Here is a 23,342-nt window from a genome sequence, read left to right on the forward strand (position 1 = left end):
AAGTGGTCACAGGCCCCTCATCCTGTGAATCCACCCCTTGATCCAGACAGCGGGGAAGAGAAGGCATCAACAGTGCCAGGCAGGCCAGGAAGGGCCCTGGGGAGCTTTATATTTAGGGATGCGGCACACATGTGACACTTGGCCGCTAGCTCCCACTTTTTATGAAAGCCTGGATTCAAATGGGATAGACATTCCAGTTTCTGGCCAAGATGACAAAAGGGAAACTTCTTGAAATATAATACAGACACAGCAGAAGTGTTCAGGGGCAGGCGTGAGATAATTTTGGCAATTTAAACAAGTCCGTCTCGTTATTCCTTCAAATCTGTACGTTTAAAGGTCAGAGTGCCGGTGTTTTAAGACGGGAATGCTTCATGTGGCATTACAACCTATTTGCACAGTTTCGAGCTGTGTACGTGGTACTTCATAACTTATCACCCCATTTCAGCCTCCTAATAACTCGATGAGGTAGGTACCACAACCTCCATTTTTTTTTTTTTTTAACAGCTGAGGAAACTGACGTTCAGGCTGTCTTATTTCAACCTGGACACTCATGCTACGAAAAAAATCTGACTATGCTAAAAGTTTCTTATGCATCTAACGAATAAAAAGCTTAGGATCAATTTCCTAACTCTGATATTATTACTTTGACTATAATTAATCATCAACTACTCTTAATGTGTTGAGCACCAGCACAGAGAGACGGTATAGCATACATTTGCTGATTCATGCTCATTTCATATTGGAATCCCCATCTTTTCCACCTAGGAGAACATAATTGGTTCTTTCAATGTTTATCCAAGCTGACATTCAACCAGAATTAAGTGTTCACTCCTCCTCTAATGCTACCGAGAGAAAGAAGAGAAGGGCAAGAATTATAGATTACCCAGTGGTTAACCTGGGCTTTCTCACGAACCCAGCTAATCACAGGGCATCTTCCTAGGGAGGTAAAAGTGACCACAAACTTGGAGGTCATCATTTGTCAAGTGCTACCTTGTCATATATTCAGCAAGGTTTGAGTCAACCCCATGACATCACACACAAAGAGATGGGAAAAGTGGGACGAGACCCAAACTTAGGAGACCTCTTAGGAATCTTGAAGGAGCCTAATTTTGAGACTGCCGGGGAATGAAATTCTGTTCAGAAGGATCTACATTTATCAGAAACAGCAGTTGTGGAGGCTTACAATCGGGGAGGCATTTATTTCACAATTAGATGAAAGGAAAGTCACTTAGAAGAGATGCTTGGCATGCCTGACTTCAGAAATGGAATGGTCTGGGGCCAGCCCTGTGGCTGAGTGGTTAACTTCACGCACTCCACTTTGGTTGCCTGGGGTTCACCAGCTTGGATCCTGGGCGTGGACCTACACACGACTCATCAAGCCACGCTGTGGCAGCGTCCCACATAGAGGAACTAGAATGGCTTAGAACTAGGATATACAACTATGTACTGGGGCTTTGGGGAGAAAAAAAAAGAGGAAGACTGGCAACAGATGGTAGCCCAGGACCAATCTTCCTCACCAAAAAAAAAAAAAAGAGTGGAATGATTGCTCCTAGAATGTACACCCATCCATGACCTCAACTTCAGGAAAAAGCAGTGAATGCCACCCTGCCTAGATCCTTAGAAACCAAACACCGTCTCTAACCACCTTCTTTGACTCTTGAGAGCTAAATTTTCTTTAAAAGGGACTTACTTTTGGATAGGCTACAGAGCTGGGGCTTAATAAGATACTATGTGTTAGGAACACAGGTAAAACTCTAAGTCAAAAAAAATTAAAAAGGCATGAATTAATGGCAGAAGCCCAGCCCAGCATAAGAAAAGGATCTGGCGGTCCTGGCTACCTACCAGCTCTATGGGTGGCTGCTGCCATGGCTTCTGCTGCACTAAGAGAAATCTGAACCAGTGAATTTTAGGAAGGACACGGACAAACCGAATTTCATCTGGGACTCAGGTAAGAATAAAAACTAGTCTATCACCCATCAGCCTCTCTGCAGCCTCCACCCACGGGCCATAATTCTACCACCAAGCACATCTAGTTCCCCCGTTCCCATGGCAGCCCTTTGCAGATCTGAAGGCAGCCTCAGTTTTTCCCTATCCTGATGCCCTACGTTTCCTCAAATGTCCTTCAAATGACAGGCAGGCTCAGGAGGAAGATTCTGTCGGCTCCCAGGTGAGCAAGCTTCCTTCCCATGGGGTATGGAAGCAGACGTCCAATGACCAAGAGGGACACCGGGGAGGGACTTCTGGATTAGGCCAGGCCCACAGTCCCTTCCCTCAAGCTCTCTCTTTGGAGAGCCACAACCTGTGGCCCCAGCCTCACGGGGAGGAGCCAGGGTGATGGGTGATAACCACTAGTCTAGGCAGCACAGTTGACACTTGGGGTTGGAACCCATCAGCTGGTAGCAAAATCAATTCAGTGGCCACAACTGGCACTTTAAAAGCAAACAGAACAGAATGGAAAACTTCAGAATGCTCTGTTCATGAAACGTTTGCTTCAGTAATTTAAATATATGTGTACTGCGTGATGAAGGAAAATACATTTTTACCATGGGTTTGTGATTTAAAAAACCCACTGGTTAACATCACACATGCACACACGTGTACACACACACACACATATACACAATCCTTCAGAACATTTGTAAAGCATCCTTTGAACAGAACTTGATATTCAGTAACGGCCTGGGGAAACCTTGGCTTATGAACTGACCTGCTAGATGGAGCATGCCCACATTACCCCTTAGTCCCCTGGCCTAAGAGCTGTTCTGGGGAAAACTCAAAGCACCACGCGGACTCCCCGGGCTACTCAATGAGTCATGCCAGCGTCTCTCACATTGGCTTCAAATCCAGCCAACGGTAAACACGGTCAACCCTCCAATGTCTGCTGTTGTAGACAAATGAGGGGCACAAAGAAGGCAGAGCAGAGCAGTAGACTAATATTTGGCCTTTAAACATGTTAGAGTTAAAATGTGACCATGTGATTACCATTTTAAAAAAAGAAAAAACTGGCAGCACTCTATGTGTGAGTGAACGTCGCCTCCTTGGTGATGGTCTCACCGCCACAGTGAGCACAGAATAGGACTCAGTGTTCCTGAACAGCCACTGCTTTTTTCTGGTGGAAGAGTTTCCCTCCCTAAGAGAAACAAATGTATCAATAATAAAAGGGCTTAACGTTGCCATCAGGGAGGGGAAAGAGAGGCACAGATGAGCAAAACCCACTGCCAGAACAAAACCAGGGCCAGGAGCCATGCCATGGCCCAGGGGGTAACAGCTCCTATCCCAGCCCCCTCCTCCTCATCTGGTTCACATGCGGCCTGCACCTGCTGATTCACCCAGGTGAGAAGCTGTCTCAGCTTGCTCTCCTTTCTAGCACCGACCAGCTGGGGATCTGATAGAGAATTCTTAGTTCAGAGACCTCTTGTTATTGCCAACAACCTCAATTCTAGCCCTTCAGAGATACCAAGCCATTTAATCTGTAGGTGACCGTGTTACAAACTCGGTCTTCCCACCTGCGTTGAAGAAAACAACTGTGTTCTCTGAGCACAGGTGTTCTGCAGACAGGAAGGCCCGGGCGGTGGAGGAGGGGGGAGGGGCTGGGTGGGAGCGTGCTGGGAATTGCACCAAGTCAGGAGGTGAGAGGAGGAGTCAAGAGGACAACTAATTAGCTGATTAAAATTTCAACGTGTGTACCCCCAATTTTTACTTGGATCATAATTGTTGGTGCGGTTATACCCAAATGAAGCATTTGGCCACAGTGATCAAATAACGAGTACATTTTTATAGTGGTTACTCATTTTTATATACTAAATAGAAAACTTGAAAAGATGTTATTACCTGGTTTGTTCCTGCTGCAGTGTGTTGGGATCAGGTATAAAAAATCTTACTCGAAAATGCAGGGTACAGGGGAAACCTCCTACAACATTTTTCAAAAACAAATTAAATTTTCCCTTTAAAAAAGTCAAAGTATGTAAACTGCTACTCTCCCATAAGTAATGCATTTTTCACTAGACCTCAGCATTTTCCATCAATAAAAGGACTAATTTCTAAGACAGAGTGCAGAAGTTAACTGTTTGTTCAGAAATCTCCAAGTCTACAAGTAGTAAAATATTTTTGCAACATCATAGAATGAGGTATTACCTACTTCTTATTACATGTTTATCTTAGGGCTGCGTTCAAACAATGCACTCCACTATCTATATTAGGAATTCTAAAAAATTCTTAAATCAGATTATATAAAATTCACAAAGAAATAATATCCCACATATAGCGATTTTATATTCTTCAAACATTTTCATGTACATTCTTGAATTTAAACACTGCCATGACCATGAGTAGGCTAGGCTGCTATTTATGGCACCATTTTACAGATAAGCCAACAGGCTTAGAGATGTGAGTGAGTACACTTAGGTCACACAGCTGATGACAAAACCAGAATTATAGCATTGAGGTTTTTGATTCTGCTATGCCACATTTCAAAATCATTTTTATACTGGAAAATATTTCATGCTTTTAATGCAAAGAGAATTCCAAAAGTGATCAATATACTAGCAAATATTATACAAATAATATACTCCAATATGGCTTTATGCAACAATGCTAAGAGTCAATTCACTTGTATGGACAAATTGAGCCCATTTCTTTTGCTAGATACGGCAACAGGCATGTTGCTAAGATCCTGTGCTCTTCCTCATGTCAATGTAACCCCTCTCCATCATTGAGTAAATATCCACCAGCCCCATCGACATGCTCTCAGCACTTTCTTGCTCTCTGAAAACTCAAGCCTTCTCCCCACTGGTCCCCTCTCTGATCCTGTGGCTGATGTCCTCGTTTACCTTTGTTCATTCTGGGCTCCATTCTCCCTTCTCTTTAGTACCTTCTGTCTTTATCTCTGTCTTGTGTCAAAAACTTCAATGTTGTGTGCACCTTCAAAGGTACCTCTGCACAGGCTCCTGAGTACCAGTGGGTGGCGCTGTAACTCTGGGTCAGGCTGACTACCTGCACATCAGGGGATAGCTAAGTCTTCCCACTGCCTTGGGATGCCCTCTTGGCTCCCCTCCCACCCATAACGTGTCATTATGTGTCTCAGGCATACCTCCTCGCCTTTCTCGTCTTCCTCTGTGCACCCAGAGCATCCTATCGTGTGCTCAGGACTATCCTAGAATGGTCTCTCCCCTCGTCTACGTCTCCACACTTGGCTATGAGCTCCTTGAGGGCAGGGTCCAAATATGGTTTGGACCAGATTCCCAGAGCTTAGCCCGATGCCTTGCCAAAGTCTGAGCTTGGGACACGTTTGCTGAATGAATGAATTAGTGAGAATGAATGACAACCCTTATCCATGGCCGTGTGCACTCACTCCTCTGTGAATCCAAATGAGGGCAGGTATTTATCTGCACAATGGCTCTGTGGCTCCCTGTCAGTGCCTCTGAATGCTAAGGATACAAGCCATGGGAGGTAAGGCCCCTTAGGCCTTAGCTCCACGTGACAGCAGCCGCAGGATCAGAGCGGTGGCTGCTTGTCTCCACTCCTTCCCATCTGGGTGCTGGGGTGGGTGGGGGATGTGGCACATGTGTGTGCACACATCCACCTGCCCTTCACCCCTCAGCCATTCACTGGCCACCTCCTGGGGCAGGGGGCACTGTAAGGAATGCAGAGAGGATATGACAAGGGCCCTCCTCTCAAGGAGCTTGCAGTTTTCCAAGGACAAACGCAGATAACTACGAAATGAAGAAGAATGTTCTGAGGCACAAAGCAGACAATGATAAAGGTGAGGGAGGGGAGAGGGAGTCACAGCTGGTGTAGGGAAGGAGACGGGTCTGAGCAGCTTTGAAGAAGCGTAAGATGTAGATACAGGGCAGCGGGAGGGGAAGGCACTCCCAACAGAGGGAACAGGCTGAGGGAAGGCACAGAGGAGTGTGGACGGGCTGGCATGTCAGCCAGGTCTGTCTGCAGCATAAGGTGCATAGAGGGGAACAGAGGGTGTGAGGTCGGAAAACCAGGCTGACAACAGATCGGGTGGAGGGTGGGGTGAGGCATGACTTGCAAGTTCACCTAACTGGGAGTTAACCGACAGCACTGGGACCCACTCATGGCCGAGCAGCTGGATGTTGTATTTGTGGCATTACCTCCCTAAGCCTTGGACTCCAGTGAACGGAACTGCTGTTGGAAAGTCCTAGAGGGGTGTGTGTCTGGCTCTCTCCCACCCTGGCTCTCACAGCGGGCTAGGAAAAGCCATCTTCCTTCTCTGGTGAAAAGAAAGTGGGATCTCTGGCTCTTGGCTGTCTGCTTTCGCCTTTCCCTTTCTTGCTCACAGCTGGTGGGGACCTCAGGGGCTGATCTGGAAGCATCTCTGCTCGCTCAGAAGTGAGACAGGGAGAAGTCGGCTCACTCCTGTTGCCTGGACCACCTGGAACCCAGGCAGCAGTTGTTGCAGGCACACTGGAGATTGGAGGGCAGAAACAGCCATCATACACTAACACCTAGTGTTCAAGTGAAATGAGAAGGTCACACCCACCTTTTAACTGCTTCCTGATGGGTTTGCTCGATTCCAGCCATCTCTGTTGGGTAAGAAAACATAAGATATAAAACCAAACTGTGCAGGAGTCCGGCATGTCTTAAAGGGACCGCTACTCACGGGAGAGTCCACCGAGTCATCGCCGTGCTGCAGACCAAAATATTCCTTCTCGGTCACGCCCAGGTGGTTGTATACCATATCCAGAAGAACTTGACCGGTATCTTGTTTCTGGGGAAAAAAAGAAGTCAAATGGGCAAAATTTTAAATTAGAATTAAGAACTGGTGGTTGAAAGGCTTCAGTGTAGGCAAAAAGGAGTTAAAACATTCAGAGAGATTTTATGCAAACACGTATCCTACAATAAGAAATGCTTTAATAGGGCCGGCCCGGTGGCGCAGCGGTTAAGTTTGCACTTTCTCCTTCTCGGCGGCCCGGGGTTTGCAGGTTCGGATCGGTGCGGACATGGCACCGCTTGGCCCGCCATGCTGTGGTAGGCGTCCCACATCTAAAGTAGAGGAAGATGGGCACGATGTTAGCTCAGGGCCAGGCTTCCTCAGCAAAAAAGAGGAGGACTGGCAGTAGTTAGCTCAGGGCTAATCTTCCTCAAAAGAAAAAAAAAAAAACTTTAATACATTTTAAGTTAAGAAGCCATACGGTACATAGGGAAAGTAGGACTAAGAAAAGCTACATAAAGGATTTAAGACAACAGGAGTTTAATTTAATTTCCTAAGATGTCTTCCTTCCCCTTAGCTGAGATTCCCAAGTGATGCTGTCTCAGTTGGGAAACTCAGATATCCCAATTACAGTAAGCTCTCCATGACCCACGCGTGGAGCATCCCCAGCAGAATGCTAATGCCACGTCAGGTTCCGTTGGCTCCTCAGGAGCCATGGAAATGTGAACAGGGAAGACAACTCTACTGAGAGCATGAAGGAAGGTGGCTAAGAATACTCAGATGCCAACCGAATTACCCTCAGAGGGAGTGGCATGTGACACCCTGGGGGATTATCTGCCTCACTGCCCCCGTCATCTGAAGTGAGAAGCCGCTGGGACACTTGACCACACTTCGCATCCAAAGTGAGACTCAGCCACACGCACCACTCAGTGTTTATGGAGCAGGCATGGTGCTGGGCATGGACAGAGCCATACTAAGTGTCCCTTTCCGTCCCACCCAGAAAGGCAGCCACGGAAGCACCGACTGCAACATGGTGTGTCAAATGCTGTCAAGGGCCATGAAACGCTCAGGGCACGGTGAACACGCAAGAGGACAGACGGTCTATTCAACCTGGGGACAAGCAGAAGCAACCCCTGACCTGGGTCTGGGAGGGTGACAGGGCTCACTGCCACCCTTCTCCAAGGCAGGAGCTAAGAAAAGGCATTTCAAGCAGACAGCCCAGCACAAAGGCACAGGGGTGGGAAACAGCAAGGCGCAATCGCAAACCCTACTTCAACAGGCCGACTTCTTGGAATCCTTTGAACCAAACCATCAAACTTAAGGACAAAAGGAGTCAGAAATAGACCATGCATAGATATCCCTTTTTTTTTTTTTTGGAGTGCCTGAGAGCATAAAATGGGTCACAGTGACCAGGAGGAAGAGAATTAGGTAACTGTCAGGCCCCCTCCTGCAGTCACTTGTTTGGCACGGTCTCATTATTTGGTCTGAAGTGTGGGAACACGAGACACGCCCATTTCCTGAACACATCCCCCTGTCCTGACCGAGGGCCCTTCGTCTGCTGCTTCCTCCACCCAGGGCAGCTTCCACACAAGGGAATCAGGACGGTGTGGAAAAGATGACCCGGTCCACACATTCCAAATTATGAGAGACTCTCCCCATAAATTATGAGATATTCTCTTGATGTGTCAAAGAGCTACCTGCTTCCCTTGTTGAAATTATTACTTACGATTTTGTGTTATATTTAAAATATAGTATCAATAACAACTATAATCAACTGAACATCTCCAAGGAGCCAGACATGATGCTACATGCACTTTTTATACATGATCTCTACTCTTTGCAGCAACTTTGCAAGGTCATCACCACCATCCCCTTTGCCAACAAGGAACAGAGGCCCATGGAGCCTCCGTGCCTCCTGCTGTCAGCAGATGGATACTCTGCCTGCCTGCCTCAGGTCTGCCTGATGCCAGAGCCTGCGTGTTCCCGAGACACTGCATCTCTCCCCTCCGGAGTGCAGAATTCATCCATTCCAGGATCTATTCTGGACCACTCACCCAGTTCTCAGAAGGAACTGAAATATAATAAAGGACATTTGATAATAACAGGCCTCCCAGCCCAGCCTCCACCCAACAAGAGGTCAGCTTAGTTAGACCACGTCACTGTCAGCAACCGGCTTGCTCCCTGGGCTGGGGTAAGAACGACTGAAGTCGGGGTCAGCTTCCCAGAAGACACCTGCTCCTGGTTATGAGATGGCCCAGGCTAGAGTCTGAAAACCACCTCCCTGAGCAGAAACATACAAAGCCATGGAGACTCTAAGCAGCCACCAGGCCCTCAAGTTCAACGTGAGTCAGTTTTGACCAGGCTGCTGGAAGCCTGGGGAGTAGCGCTGGCAGCAGCTGGATGACAACAACGATGTTTACAACGAAGGATGACTGGGTGCCGGCTGCGTGCCAGGCTCTGTGCTCAGCCTCATGGGACCACCCCTCTGGCCTGGCGCTTTCCTTAGGCCTGTTTACAGGGCTTATCTTTCCTCTGCCTTTTATTTTTTTTATTGTGGTAACAGTGGTTTACAACATTATACAAATTTCAAGTGTACATTGTTATATATTTCGATTTCTGTATAGATTACATCCTGTTCACCCAAAGACTAATTATAATCCATCCCCACACACATGTACCCAGTCATCCCTTTCACCCTCAACGCTCCCCCCATTCCCCTCTGGTAACCACCAATCCAGTCTCTTTTTCTCTTTGTTTGCATCATGTTTATCTTCTACTTATGAGTGAGATCATATAGTATTTGACTTTCTCCCTCTGACTTAATTCACTCAGCATAATACCCTCAGGGTCCATCCATGTTGTCACAAATGGCCGGATTTCATCATTTCTTATGGCTGAGTAGTAGTCCATTGTGTATATATACCACATCTTCTTTATCTATTCGTCCCTTGATGGGCACCTAGGTTGCTTCCAAGTCTTGGCTATTGTGAATATGCTGCAATGAACATAGAGGTACATGTATCTTTATGCATTTGTATTTTCAAGTTCTTTGGATAAATACCCAGCAGTGGGATAGCTGGATCATATGGTAGATCTATTCTTGATTTTCTGAGGCTACTCCATACTGCTTTCCATAGTGGCTGCACCAGTTTGCACTCCCACCAGCAATGTACGAGGGTTCCCTTCTCTCCACACCCTCTCCAACACTTGTTTCCTGTCTTGCCAATTATAGCCATTCTGACTAGAGTGAGGTGATACTTCATTGTAGTTTTGATTTGCGTTTCCCTGATAGTTAATGATGTTGAGCATCTTTTCATGTGCCTGTTGGCCATCTGTATATCTTCTTTGGAGAAATGTCTGTTCAGATCTTTTGTCCATTTTTTGACTGGGTTCTTGGGGGTTTTTTTGTTGAGATGTATGAGTTCTTTGTATATTTTGGATATTAACCCCTTATCTGATATGTGGTTTGCAAATATCTTCTCCCAATTGTTAGGTTGTCTTTTCATTTTGTTGGTGGTTTCCTTTGCTGTGCAGAAGCTTTTTAGTTTGATGTAGTCCCATTATGTTTATTTTTTCTTTTGTTTCCCTTGCCCGGTCAGACATGGGACTTGAAAATATGCTGCTAAGACCGATGTTGAAGAGTATACTACCTATGTTTCCTTCTAGAAGTTTAATCGTTCCAGGTCTTACATTCAAGTCTTTAATCCATTTTGAGTTAATTTTTGTATACGGTGTAAGATAATGGTCTACTTTCATTCTCTTGCATGTGGCTGTCTAGTTTTCCCAACACCATTTATTGAAGAGACTCTCCTTTCTCCATCATATGCTCTTGGCTCCCTTGTTGAATATTAGCTGTCCATAGACGTGTGGGTTTACTTCCGGGCTCTCGATTCTATGCCACTGATCTGTGTGTCTGTTTTGTGCCAGTACTGTGCTGTTTTGGTCACTATAGCTTTGTAGTATATTTTGAAATCAGGGAGTGTGATATCTCCAGCTTTGTTCTTTTTTCTCAGGATTACTTTGGCTATTTGGAGTCTTTTGTTGTTCCATAAAAATTTTAGGATTCTTTGTTCTATTTCTGTGAAAAATGGTGTTGGAACTTTCATAGGGATTCCATTGAATCTGTAGATTGCTTTAGGAAGTATGGACATTTTAACTACATTAATTCTTCCAACCCAAGAGCACGGAATATCTTTCCATTCCTTTTGTCGTCTTCAATTTCTTTCAACAATGTTTTATAGTTTTCAGAGTACAGATCTTTCACCTCTTTGATCAAAGCTCCTCCTCCTTAAATCACGTCCTTCCCTGGGGTTCTCAGAGCCCCCTACTCCGGTCTCCTCCTACCTCCCTGGACAGTCCTTCTCCGCCTCCCTTAGTGCTGGTTCCTCATCTCTCCAACCTTCAAACATGGAACCTTACCCGTATCTCGTGTCGACTCACTTCTCGGGTGATCTCGTCCCACTGCAGACCTTCAAACACCATCTCTACCCTGGGAGCACCCACATTTGTCTCCCGGCCCCGACCTTGCCTTTAAACTCCTTATCTGCATACCTACTACCATTTCTATGTAGAGGAGGAACAGGCATCTCAAACTCAACATGTCCAGAACAGAATTGGTTATTTCTGCTCTCAAACCCGTTCCTTCTGCAGCCTTTCCCGTCTCTGTAAACTGCAACTCCGTTTTGCCAGTTGCTTGGGCCAAAAACCTCGGGAGTCATCTTGAGGCCTCTTTCACGTCCTAAGTCCCACTGATCAGCAAGTTCCATTGACTCCACTTCAAAATATTTCCAGACTTGGCTTACTCTTAGCTACCTCCGCGCCACCACCCTGTCCAATGACCTTCCTCCTCTCCCCTAGCTGTTGTCATAGTCTCCTAGCCCTTGCCACCCTCACCCCTAGTCTACTGTTGACAGAGCACCCAGAGTGATACTTGAGTCGATCATGTCAGGTCCCCACTCAACCCTACCAATGCTTTCTGCCTCACTCGGAATAAAGCCAGTGCCCTCAGGATGACCTACAAGGCTCTCCACAGTCCCCTAGTCCAACGCCTGTTGTCTCTCTCCTCTCCTCTCTTGCTGCTTTCCTCCTTCCTCATTCTACTCCAGACATACTGGCTTCCATACTGTTCTGCAACTACACTAACTGGGATCCTGCCTCAGGGCCTTTGCACTGGCTGTTTCTTTACCTGGAATGTGCCTCCTCCAGGGAACCACAGGGTTCTTTCCCTCACTTCCTTTAGGTGAGGTCTTCCCCAATCACTTCTATAAAATGACGACCCCACCCCTTGTCATGCCCTGGCACTCGCTATCCTCCTCATCCTACTTCACTTCTAAGCACACAACACCACCTGATGTAGTCTCCATTTGTTATGGTCCATTTCCTCCCTCTAAAAGGGCAGGGACTTTGCTCTGTGTTGTTCACTGCTGGATTCTCTGTACCCAGAACAAAGCCCGGCACATAGCAGGTGTTCAGTAAACATTTGTTGAAGAAACATCAAGTTCTTGTTAGGAAGAAGACAGACAGCTGAGGAGCAGCTCCAAGACTGACAATAGAAATTTTAACAAAGCAGCCAGATATAAACTAAGCTGTCAGTTTACAGCATCTGGAAGAGGCCTCTGTGACCTGTGCAGAACACCCACCATGCTGTGACCTCACACGCACCACCCTCTCCTCCTGCCTGCTCAGCCGTCAAGGTCCATAGTGACCTGGGGTCAGGAGGAGGCGACCTTATGCGTGGGGTGGAGGACGCAGGGGTGAGTGTTTGCCACTCTTTGAATTCTTGTGGCCTTTCATCATCTCCTAGTCGCTCTCCCGTCCCTTTCTCTAACACCTTTCCTGGCACACTGAACTTGCCAGGCTGAGGCAGATGCTGGCAGCCAGTCCAGGGCTGGGGTTGATCCTTTAGGACTGGTCAGAGGCAGCGAGAGGCAGGCAAAGGTCAGGGGCCCAGGTGGTGACCGGGGCGGGGTGTGGCGGCAGGGACTGTTCCTGTCCGAGCGTCTTACTGCTGGCCTGAGCCAGACCTCATTTCTGGTCCTGCCTCTGCCTCGGGCTTGAGGTGGAAAGCCAGGCTCTCTCTGAACCGCCATCTGTGAGGCTGACCGCCTCCCTGCCCTCCAGATGGGACCCACCCACTCAGAACATTTAATGAGCACCTGCTGTGTCAGGCACAGGGGAAACGGCACTATTCCTGTCCCCCAGGAGCTCCATTTAAACAGCCACATATGACCTAACAATTACAACTATTATGAACGCAACGTGACAGGGGCTCCAGTGAAGCAGAGGGCACCATCACTGCAGAACCGTCTCAGGAAGCCGAAGAAGACATCACAAAGCACCATCGCAGAGTCGTTCAGTTCACATCACAAAGGAGAGAGGAAGACGCCACAGGGGGAGGCAAAAAATGTGGACAAAATTTCCAAAGGTATTTCCAGTCCAATCTCGACACACCAGATCTGAGATCTCAAGCTTTCATTTTCAAATAATTTTTTTTCTTCATTTCTATTTATCGCGAGGGTTAACGCAGGAAAAAATTCGATCGGGAGAACTTACGTTAACTTTAAAGGTCTGTACCAAGCCATCTAAAAAGCGGATGCTGCAGATGACTTCGGATCGGGTTTTCTCTTTGGGTAATTCTGAGGTGCGGATATTATTAATTCTTCCACCCAACGCACGTAACCGGGAGGTCATAACTATCGTCGGATAACCTGCAACAAACAAAAATGTTGTGAGCAAAATTTACCGCTCAATTCTAACACCTTCAGAGTATCATGTGGCTTGTTTATCTGTGTGTCATCTCTCCCTGGGTGAACCCTCTAGGTTTATATTTCTCAGGCTTTCAATTTTTATTTATGTTTTACTATTTTACATAGTTGTGTATTTTACCCTTAAGGTTTTACAGAACTAAACGTGGTGTAAAAATGATTTAAGACATGAAGATATTTATTGATAAATGAGGCTACATTAAAATTAAGAACTCCTATTCATTAAAAGACATTATTTAAAAGAAAGAAGGCAACCCAGAGAGATATCTGCAAATATACATATTTACAAGGAAGGTGTAAAGAGCCACTACAAATCAATAAAAGAAAAAACCTGGTAGAAGATGGGAATCACATTCCTTGTCAAAGAAATGCAAAACATACAAATTAAAACCACAAAGCGATAGTACCACAAACCCATCAGAACGGCTACAATGAAATCCGACAAAACCAAGTGCTGACCATGGTGTGGAGCCACCGGAACCCGCACGCACTGCTGGTGAGAATGTCAATTAGCACGACTACTTTGGAAAACTGTTTGGCAGTATCTAGGAAAGCTGAACATGTGCATATTCTGTAACATAATTCCACTCCTAGGTATATTCTCAACAAAAAAAACTGTATATTTATGCACAAAAAGACAATTTTCATAATAGCCCCAAACCGGAAAAAATGCAAATGCCCATCAACAGAATGGATGAATTGTGGTCTAGTCATGTCGTGCACGCCTATACAGCAAAGGAAATCAATGAACTACTGTTACATGCAACAACATGAATTAACTGCTCTAATGTTGAGCAAAAGCAGTCAGACACAACAGCTCACCTGTAGCATGAATCCATTTAAGTAAAGTCTAGAAACAGGCAAAGCTAGTCAATGCTAATAGATAGGCTAGTGGTTACTCTGGGTGTAGTGATGGGCAAGGGGGTACACAGGGGTCTTCTGGGATGCTTATAATATTCTCTTGATCAGGGTGCTAATGACACTGGGGTAGTCACTGAAAATTCATCAAGCTCTATATTTATGATTTATGTACTTCGCTGTATGTATATTTCAAAATCAAGCTTACTGAAAAAAAGCACCTGTATGAAGAGGGAATTCGAGGGCAGTTTACAATCTGACCGCAGTATATTCAAGGAACCGTAAGGAAAGTGGTTTACTAGTGAACTCAACCGTGGAGTGACAGACTAAAAGACTGGAAATGTGTCCAACAGAGCACATGGTCACATCACACAGGCAGGAGGGCCAAGGTCTAGACCAGCTCCTCAGCTTAGAGGATGGGGAGGCGTAAATCTGATGAGGTCGGGTGGAAGAGCAGGATAATGATGAAAGACTTAAGAGCAATTTAACGTTCTTTATTAATGCTCTGCAAACTTCCTATGATGAGCTGGGCCTTTGCACATGCTATTCCTTCTGTCTGGAAAGCTTTCTGCTCCTCTTCACCTAATTAACTCCTATCCAGGCCTCAGGGCTCAGCACAAGCATCACTTCCTCAGGGAAGCCTTCCCTGATGTCCCCAACTACATGTATTTGTGTTACAGGTTCTTTTCTCCAGCGCTCATCATAACTTCACATTTACATCTGACGACGTATTTAATATCTGCTTCTACCACTAGAAGCCAAGCTTCACGAGGCTAGGAACCGAGTCTAGTCTTGCTCACTGCATCTCCAACACCTCGCTCTGGCAGGCAGTCAATAAATCTCTGAATGAATCAATGAATGAAAGGAAGAACGAAACGAAGCCAAGACTCATCATCTGGAAAAACAGTTCAGCCTCATAGACAAACTCAGGTTGGTGGGAGCGGGCAGGAGAGAAGGACGGAATGAGAGTGGGGGCTTCACTCAGAATGCGGCCTGGGGGTCAGCGCTCCTGACACTGACGTGCATGCAGATGGCTTGGGGATCCTGTTAAGATGCAGGCTCGGCATCAAGTAGGTCTGCCTGGGCCCTGAGAGTCTGCATTTCTCAGTCTCCCAGGTGATGCTGAAGCTGCTGATTCAGGGTCCACACTGTGAGGGGCAAGTCACAGAGAGCTGGAAGAGCAGCACCAAACCTCAGGGCAGGACCGAGATCAAGATGTGGGGATCGGGAGCACGGAAGGGATGAGGACCAAGCAGCCGAGAGGCCCGAGAATCAAGCCCCAAGGGACCAGAGAGGCAGCTTAGCTTCAGGAAGTACAAACACAATGACGATGAAAGCTTCTAGAAGATACACTGGGGAGAGAAGGGTGCACTTAGACCCTTATCCTATTTAAGGAGCTCCCGGCAAACCTCCGTTCTCAGTAAATAGGGATAGGGGATCTCAAATATTAATGAAAAAAATTCCTGGGACCAGCAGTGGAAGGAAACTTATTCAGTCGCTTATAAAATTCCACCCACCCCACCACCTCCACCTTGCCCTTTCCAATGAAAACGTCATCAGAAGCAGGGACTCATTTTCTGAGTAATACCAAAAGTTATCGGAAGACAACAAATGTGTTCCACAATGCTTTAACCGCATTGAATTTAAAACGTCAAAATTATTGTTTAGTCCTTGTCTAAGAATTTCAGGTGGGTTATAAGTTTGGGGTTTTTTTTTTTTTTTTAAAGATACAAGAGAACTATTACAAGCGTGGTTCTTCGTGGGAGTACACATCAGAATTACCTGGGGAATTTAAAAAAAAGATGCCTGCCCCAGCCCCACCCGTAGATGGTGATTCAGCACCCTGGGGTGTGGCACAGAAGGCCATTCCCTTCGGGAAGGGCTCAAAGGAAGGGCCAGGCGGTCAATGGCTGGAGGAGTGGGTTTTCAGGGAACCTCAGGGTGGGTTTTGGATGGTCAGACAGCACACAGGGTCTGTGGAATCTGAGCCATTCACCCAGGGCGTCCACGTCACAGAGTCTGGCAGGTCCTCAGAGCAGCTGAAACTGACAGCTAATCACACCACGACTCCGGACTGAAAAAAACAAAGGTGATTTCAAACCGGAGCTCCCAAATGCAAGTCACACGGCTGGCATGCCAACTGCAGGACCGATCTTCAAACTGCTCCTCATCGCTCCATGGATCAGCCATCGCCAGCATGGGTAACGGCGGGACTCACGAACTTAACCGTGGTTAATGGTGCTCCCCAGCACAGTCATGGAGCCGGCTGACAAAATAAACTAGACCAGCAACCAGGAAGAGATACACTTTTCCCCCCCCTCACATCGATCTGTTACATAAAGGGTTTGGAACCTAACGACAATGTCATAAAAAAGAATCTCATAAAAATTGCAGAAATGTTCTTCCCACAATTGTTCCTAAAGCAAACTGATAAGAGTAGGTCCGATGTTGAATAACCACATAATTGAGCCATGTGGTGTTGTCAGATTGTCTTGGAATTATATCTTAAACAATCCGGTCAGGACGACAATGGATGCTGACTAACTGCCCTATTTCCTGTACCACAGCAATTGGGGAACTCAGGGTTTCTATGGCTTCCTTTATAAGCCTCTTAATTCTGAACAAAGCCACAGCCCAACCAGGGACACACTGGCCTCTCCAACCACAAATGATCACAGCTGCAGCTGACGCCTTTTACAACATGGAAGCCAAGCTTGTTCTGTGCATATTTAAAAAAAAAAATCAAACAGTTACAGCTTTAGAATCTGTTTTGCACAATAACAAAAGAGATTCTACCCTATAATCTTTTTATCAAAGACCATACTTGCAAAACATGATAGAAAGAGGCAACATCTCACTCAGCGCATAGTAGGGGCCCAACACATAAGTGTTAGGGGTAGCATGTGGATAGGGCGCATGCAGCGTAGGACACATACTAGGTACTCAGCAAAAGGCGTTTTATTGACAATGCTAACTAAGCTTCTAATGCCATCAGGTGCTGACTGTCGACTCTAGATTTTGTAGGCAAAGCTGATTTCAAATACCTTACAGATAGGTGTTCTGTTTCTTAAAATTTTACTGCTTTTAATAAGCTTGCTAAGGTTAAAAGGTATTTACTGATAGGCCATAAACCTTTTTTTAAAGATTGGCACCTGAGCTAACATCTGTTGCCAATGTTTTTCTTCTTCTTCTCCCCAAAGCCCCCCAGTTCACAGTTGTACATTCTTAGTTGTAGGTCCTTCTAGTTGTGGCATGTGGGATGCTGTCTCAGTGTGGCCCGATGAGCGGTGCCACGTCCGCACCCAGAATCCGAACCAGCAAAACCCTGGGCCACCGAAATGGAGCGCGCGACCCTAACCATTCCGCCACGGGGCGGCCCCAGATCCGCAATGAACCTTTGACCTCCTCTACAAACTCAGCGGACGCAGAAGCAGGCGCAGGTTGCCACAGGCTGCCACGCCCGGGAGTGTGGGACACCTACCATCCTCCCCTCTGGCCTCCTTGCCTGCCCTGGAGCCCGAGACAGGGAAGAGGCGATGCTCTATTTCGTAAGGGTCTACACGCTGCTCTGGGGAACTCTGTTCTTCCACAAGCCCACGAACCACAGACAAGGAGCAGGGAGAGGAGCACATTCTTCTCCATTAGAGTTAGAGCAACGCGGCTCCACTGCGATCATTTTAAAAGAGTGTGTTAAGGTTATTCTACACCCTTGTTTTTAAAAATAAGAAGTTAGCCCTCTCACTTGAGTGCAAGTTTCCGTTTAAAAAAAAAAAAAGGAAGAAAGCAGTCATGATTTATAAACACCTAATTTGCGAGTAAACCATACAAATGAACGGGGGGCGGGGGGGCGGGGGGAGGGCTGGTTGCAGGAACCTGCGTCAATAATCATCAAGCTGACCTAGCCCAATGCTACCACCTAGTGGCCACCAGAGGAAACACTTCACCTTCCAAGGCAAACACAGGTAACAGCCATGCTCCCTCCTTGTTGGATCATTCGGTCTGGCCTATTTAAAAAAACACAACACACACTTCACTACATATAAGGCCTAATTCTCTCCCTTTCCCAGGTGAACTCAGCAAAGCTCTTCTTTTTTTTTTTTTTTTTTTTTTTGCTATTTATGAGCCCAACAGATGCCTGATTGGCTGGAGACGGGCATTTCTAGCACAGAAAATAAACACTCATGTACATGTACGACTAGCCATGCTAGATGGATGACTCGTGAAATTAAGCATGCTTCGCAAATACCAACATTTAATCTATTTAAGATAAATGTTTTATTTGTTAGTATTGCTTTCTCCTCCTCCTCACTGTAAGCACACAGCAGTTAAGCTACATTATTATGGGTTAACCAAGTCTTCGAAGGGCAAACCAGGCCCTAATCACGACTTCATCACACACAGACAGGAAAGCCAACCACACGCTCAGATGGCTGCCTGCACTGCACACAGGCCAGCTTCTGATTTCCGTCTGCTTTAAGGTCGGGCCCAAGTGCTCCTTAGACGTCCCTGAAGTGGGGCAACTCTGCTACGGATAAAACTGACAAATACCTGGATGCAGATTAATCACGTATCAGGCACTGGATTGAGAAGAGATCAAACTGTAAGAATGCATGCTGATAATTAAGTGGCTAAAAGAGACAGTGACTAAAACGAGGCTTTTTATACAAGAGACTTAACTAAAACTTTAGTGTACTTAAGAATTATCTGGGGAGCTTGTTAAAATGCAGATTCTTGGGCCCGCCCGGTGGCACAGTGGTTAAGTTCACGTGTTTATGCTTTTGTGGCCCAGGGTTCGCCGGTTCAGATCCTGAGGGCAGACCCAGCACTGCTCATCAAGCCATGCTGAGGCAGCATCCCACATATAAAGTAGAAGAAGATGGGTACGCATGTTAGCTCAGGGCCAATTTTCCTCAGCAAAAAGAGGAGGATTGGCAGCAGATGTTAGCTCAGGGCTAATTTCAACCCCCCTCCCCCTCCCCCAAAAAACCTACAGATTCTTGGACACCACTCAGAGATTCTGATTTTGTAATGACTCAGGAAATTGCATTTTAAAACTTAAATTCTCTTTGAACTTACAAAAAAGTTGCAAGAAAAACAGAACTCTTGCATATTGCTGTTGGCCTGGATTCAACTGTGAACATTTTGCCACATACACTTTCTCTCTCCTGCACACTCCTCCCCTCCCCCCGCTTTTTACTGAACACTTGAGAGTAGCAGATTGTGTCCCTTTACCTCGCAATATTTTAGCACATCTCTCTCAAGAACAAGGGTATTTCACAACAACAGTACAATTTTCACACTGAAGCAATTTAACATTGATAAAGCACTTATCTAATGTACCGTCTATGTTAAAATTTTGCAAATTGTTCTGATGCTGTCCTTTCTTTCCTTCTGATCCAGGCTCCAAACTAGGACCTTGCCTTGCTTTAGTTGTCATATAGAAGTTGCTTTTTTTTTTTTTTGGTGAGGAAGATTGGCCCTGAGCTAACATCTGTTGCCAATCTTCCTCTTTTTTTGCTTGAGGAACATTAGCTCTGAGTGAACATCTGACCAGTCCTCCTCTATTTTGTATGTGGGTCATTGCCTCAGCATGGCTGACGAGTGGTGTAGGTCTACACCCAGGATCTGAACCTGAGAACCCGGGCCACCGAATTGGAGTGGGCTAAACTTAACCACTATGCCACAGGGCCAGCCCCCAGAAGTTGTATTTTTAACAAGCACCCCCAGGGGACTCTGATGCAGGCGGCCTGAGCACCACCCAGCGGAAAACGCTCAGATGATCTCCAGGGTTCCCTTGGGTTGACCTTCTGTGCCTAGAGCCAGAGGCTTGGTTAGCGGATGCCCTACGTCAGTTTTCCTGCCTATGTTACCAGTCGCTTCCCAGGGCTAAAAAGAATTTCCAAAGTTGAGCAGCTGTCCCATCACTCAGTCTGGGGAAGCACTTCCTCAGGCATTGCTGGAGTACCAGCCTCTCCAGTCTATATGTCAGTGCCGGGATTAGCACTGTTGTCATAACAGAGGGGAAGAAAGCAACAGTTCAGAAAGTATTCTACCACTTAATATTACATAACCAGATGTCTTGGCTTGTTCACTCAAAGTAGTTCACATCTTTCACAGACAGCAATTCTTAATTCATAACGTCCAAGTTATAAAAAAGACCACAGGGCCTTCTGTTATGCACATTCTTTCTCAGAAATGGACAAGAGTCAACTACCAGTGTCGTAAGGAAGAAAAAGGAAAAGAGATGCATGCGTATTGTGTGATCCATTGGGCTTTGCAAATATTAATGAAACTCAGCCCAACTAATTAAAAATTGACGATTTTAGTTCTCATTTGTGAAATACCCATATGTCCTGGAAAACACTTCTATATACACTATTTCACTTTATTAATTTTAAATTATGTGCGGCTCATAACAAGTTACCATAAACTAGTACACGAAATTTTTTTCCTCATGACTAATATTTGTAAATTTATCAACATTACACTCTGCCATTTTCTCCCCACTTACTTGACTTTTTTAGTTTCCAAAGTACAACACTGCATAACAATAACAAAGATAAATATACTGACATTTTAAAAACTAACTTGTAAACATAATCACTACTGAATATTTACTAAAGTAGAAAAAATCTCTTCATTAAGGGAGGCATTTTCATATTGCTAATTCAGCGTTAAAGTCAATAAATTAATTTGTCCTGAGCCTATAGACAGAAAAATTTTTAAACAACATCTTTAAAGTTTAAACTGCTAATGATAACGATAACCACAGCTGACAATGGAAGTTTTGGGTGCACAAGACTTTAATTTGGGTATGCATATATAAAAATATTTAATATCTTTTATTTATAAAGAAATGCTTCTGCGAATGCCTTTATGGAGGTTTTTAACTCCCAGATGTCACATTATTCTCCACCACATGGGAGAAAATGCTCACACAAGTCACTTTAGAAACGCAGCTCAAAACTCAAATTATCTTGCAATTGTTAATCCCAATACCCCAGAAGTACAATCTCGGAATCAAATCACGGGTTCGACAGATCCTGCAACTTGTTCAGGGAGGGGATGTCTGACCGGAGCCCCGGGGGAGCACATTGGAGTCATCTGCAGGATTGGCTGTGTTCATGGAGACCCGCAATGAGAACCCTTGTTCTCAAACAGCTTCAAAATGTCAAATAGTTTTCTCATCACGGAGCTGGGGTTTATTTATAGGTTCGACACCGTGACACTTGCAAAACTAACAAAATAAGAGTTTTACTTGATCCCGGGAGGATGACGAGAAGTAGGTTTAAGCTCCCTGAAGGGCAAGATAAAGAATGCTGTGGGAGCTGCAGGCGGTTTTGGGAGAGAGGTAATGTTGCTATAAAGAGAAACCAACCTCTTATGTTCCATGAGCTGCGTCCTCGGGGCTGGGATGGGAAGCTGGCTAACCAACACAAGGTTTGTTCTTCAGTGATCTGAAAACTCACGTTCAACTTGTACCTCTTCTCTCCTCCTTTCCTTAAAGCATCCCACTGAGGCAAAAGCACAAATTTTAAGTGCACAGCTCTCAAGAAGGCCAGCAGGAGCTCCCGCATGGCCCTTTCTTCCCCTCCAGGGGTGACCACTCTCCTGACTCTCAACATTATCACGACATTTTTTAAATGAGATTTTTAGAAGGTGGTTGTCTTTTTTAATGTTTAGGAAAAGGTCATCTGGCACAGTGCTAAACCAGCCCCCTCCAAACTTCCCAGGACTCCACCCTCCCAGGCTGTTTCTCAGCAGGCCTGTGGATGCTGCTGGCAGCTCGTCTGGTGTGTGGGCCGTAGAGAAATGAGAAGAGCCGTCACTTGGCCTCCCCACAAGGAGGTCTTTGACCCGTGACTGGTAAACTTCTCCTACTACGTGCAACTCAGTCAACCCAGAAACTTCTGAGGCCAGCAAATCTGCTCCTGGGAGAAAAAGGGAACACACGCCACCCACGGAGGGACCAAACCACAGCACGCTGAGGACAGTGACTTCCCAGGACTTACTAACTAGACAAGCTAACCCTCCAGCCGCCAAGCAGCCAGCTGAATTCCCGAATCAGACTAGGACTACGATTTCACAGGCTCATCGATCTTGTTTACCATTACTTTTAGCCTTTGTTATTACTGTGGCAAAGGAGTTCCGGATCGTTGACTCACTCAATATTCATTTACTGGGCGCTGGCTCTGCACCAGGCCAGGGAGTGGAGTGGGGGCAGGGGGAAGGCAGAGGGGCCTGGAGTTTCAAGCTCCAAGGGAGATGAATGCCCTGGGTGACAGAGGAACAGGAAGGCAGCTCCCGACCAGACCAGGGGGGCTGGGTGGCAGGACCAGTTCACCAAGGCTTCACGGGGAATCTTACAGGATAAAGGGAAATTGGCCAGGTGGCAGAAGCACATCCCGACACTGCACGTGCAAAGGCCAGGAGGGGAAACACATGCACATTTTAGGAACTCCAGGGGAACAGAGTTAGTAGGAGTGTCTGAGGAATAACTGACATCCTAGAGAAATCTCAGGGAGGAAAAGATGAAGTTCTTCGAAATTCCAAGGGGCCATCACACAGGAGGAATTAGGATATGGTTTGAGGCTGTGTGAGGTCAGCAACAAGGGAATCAGAAGTGGGTTGGAACCCCCCCTTAAGCATTTATCAGCTGTGTGAACTTAGATCATTCCCCCTGAGACTCAGTTTCCTTATCTATAAAAGGGAGGAGATTTTCTCTGCTTTCCAAGGTTGTTTTAGGCACTAAAGATGGTACGTATGCAAATTAACTGGCACCTAGCAGGGCCCCATCAATGGTACTTATTACTACTATCATTAGACTGATGTTTTTAGACCCTAAAGGTTCAATGGGTAGAAGATGAAAGAAACAGATAGCCCTTCAACAGAAGAAAGAGCTTTTTGAACAGTCAGGGTTGCACAAATATGGAAGGGACTATGTTGGGAGAGAACGAGCTCCCTGTCACTAGAGGTGATCAAGCAGAGAAGCTGGAGGAGACCCTTGGTGAGAAGGTTGCAGAAGGCAGGCTGGCACTGGA

The 23,342-nt window shown here is 46.0% G+C and overlaps 1 protein-coding gene and 1 long non-coding RNA gene across 9 annotated transcripts in view; one reads left to right on the forward strand and one right to left on the reverse strand.

Annotated features, from left to right (window-relative positions):
- The window catches only part of PTPN3 (protein tyrosine phosphatase non-receptor type 3), a 141,496-nt gene that overhangs the window by 61,628 nt on the left and 56,526 nt on the right, over positions 1 to 23,342 (reverse strand). For 6 of the 8 annotated variants that reach the window (XR_002804127.2, XM_014735953.3, XM_070251281.1 and 3 more), the window contains exons 2-5: positions 13,232 to 13,386; positions 6,629 to 6,736; positions 6,509 to 6,551; positions 3,832 to 3,910 (exon numbers count right to left, since the gene is read on the reverse strand). Coding sequence is in view for 4 of the 8 variants with exons in the window: in XM_014735953.3 (XP_014591439.3) it covers positions 3,832 to 3,910; positions 6,509 to 6,551; positions 6,629 to 6,736; positions 13,232 to 13,386 (385 nt within the window). In the remaining 4 variants the exon portion in view is untranslated. The remainder of the gene's footprint in view (positions 1 to 3,831; positions 3,911 to 6,508; positions 6,552 to 6,628; positions 6,737 to 13,231; positions 13,387 to 23,342) is intronic. The other 2 variants (XM_070251278.1, XM_070251282.1) reach the window with 1 other exon arrangement.
- LOC138920778 (uncharacterized) lies at positions 12,332 to 16,702 on the forward strand. Its single transcript, XR_011432563.1, has 3 exons — positions 12,332 to 12,432; positions 12,945 to 13,103; positions 14,982 to 16,702. It is a non-coding gene; the product is annotated as an uncharacterized lncRNA (long non-coding RNA).

The sequence above is a fragment of the Equus caballus genome, chromosome 25, assembly GCF_041296265.1.
Source record: "Equus caballus isolate H_3958 breed thoroughbred chromosome 25, TB-T2T, whole genome shotgun sequence".
NCBI lineage: Eukaryota > Metazoa > Chordata > Mammalia > Perissodactyla > Equidae > Equus > Equus caballus.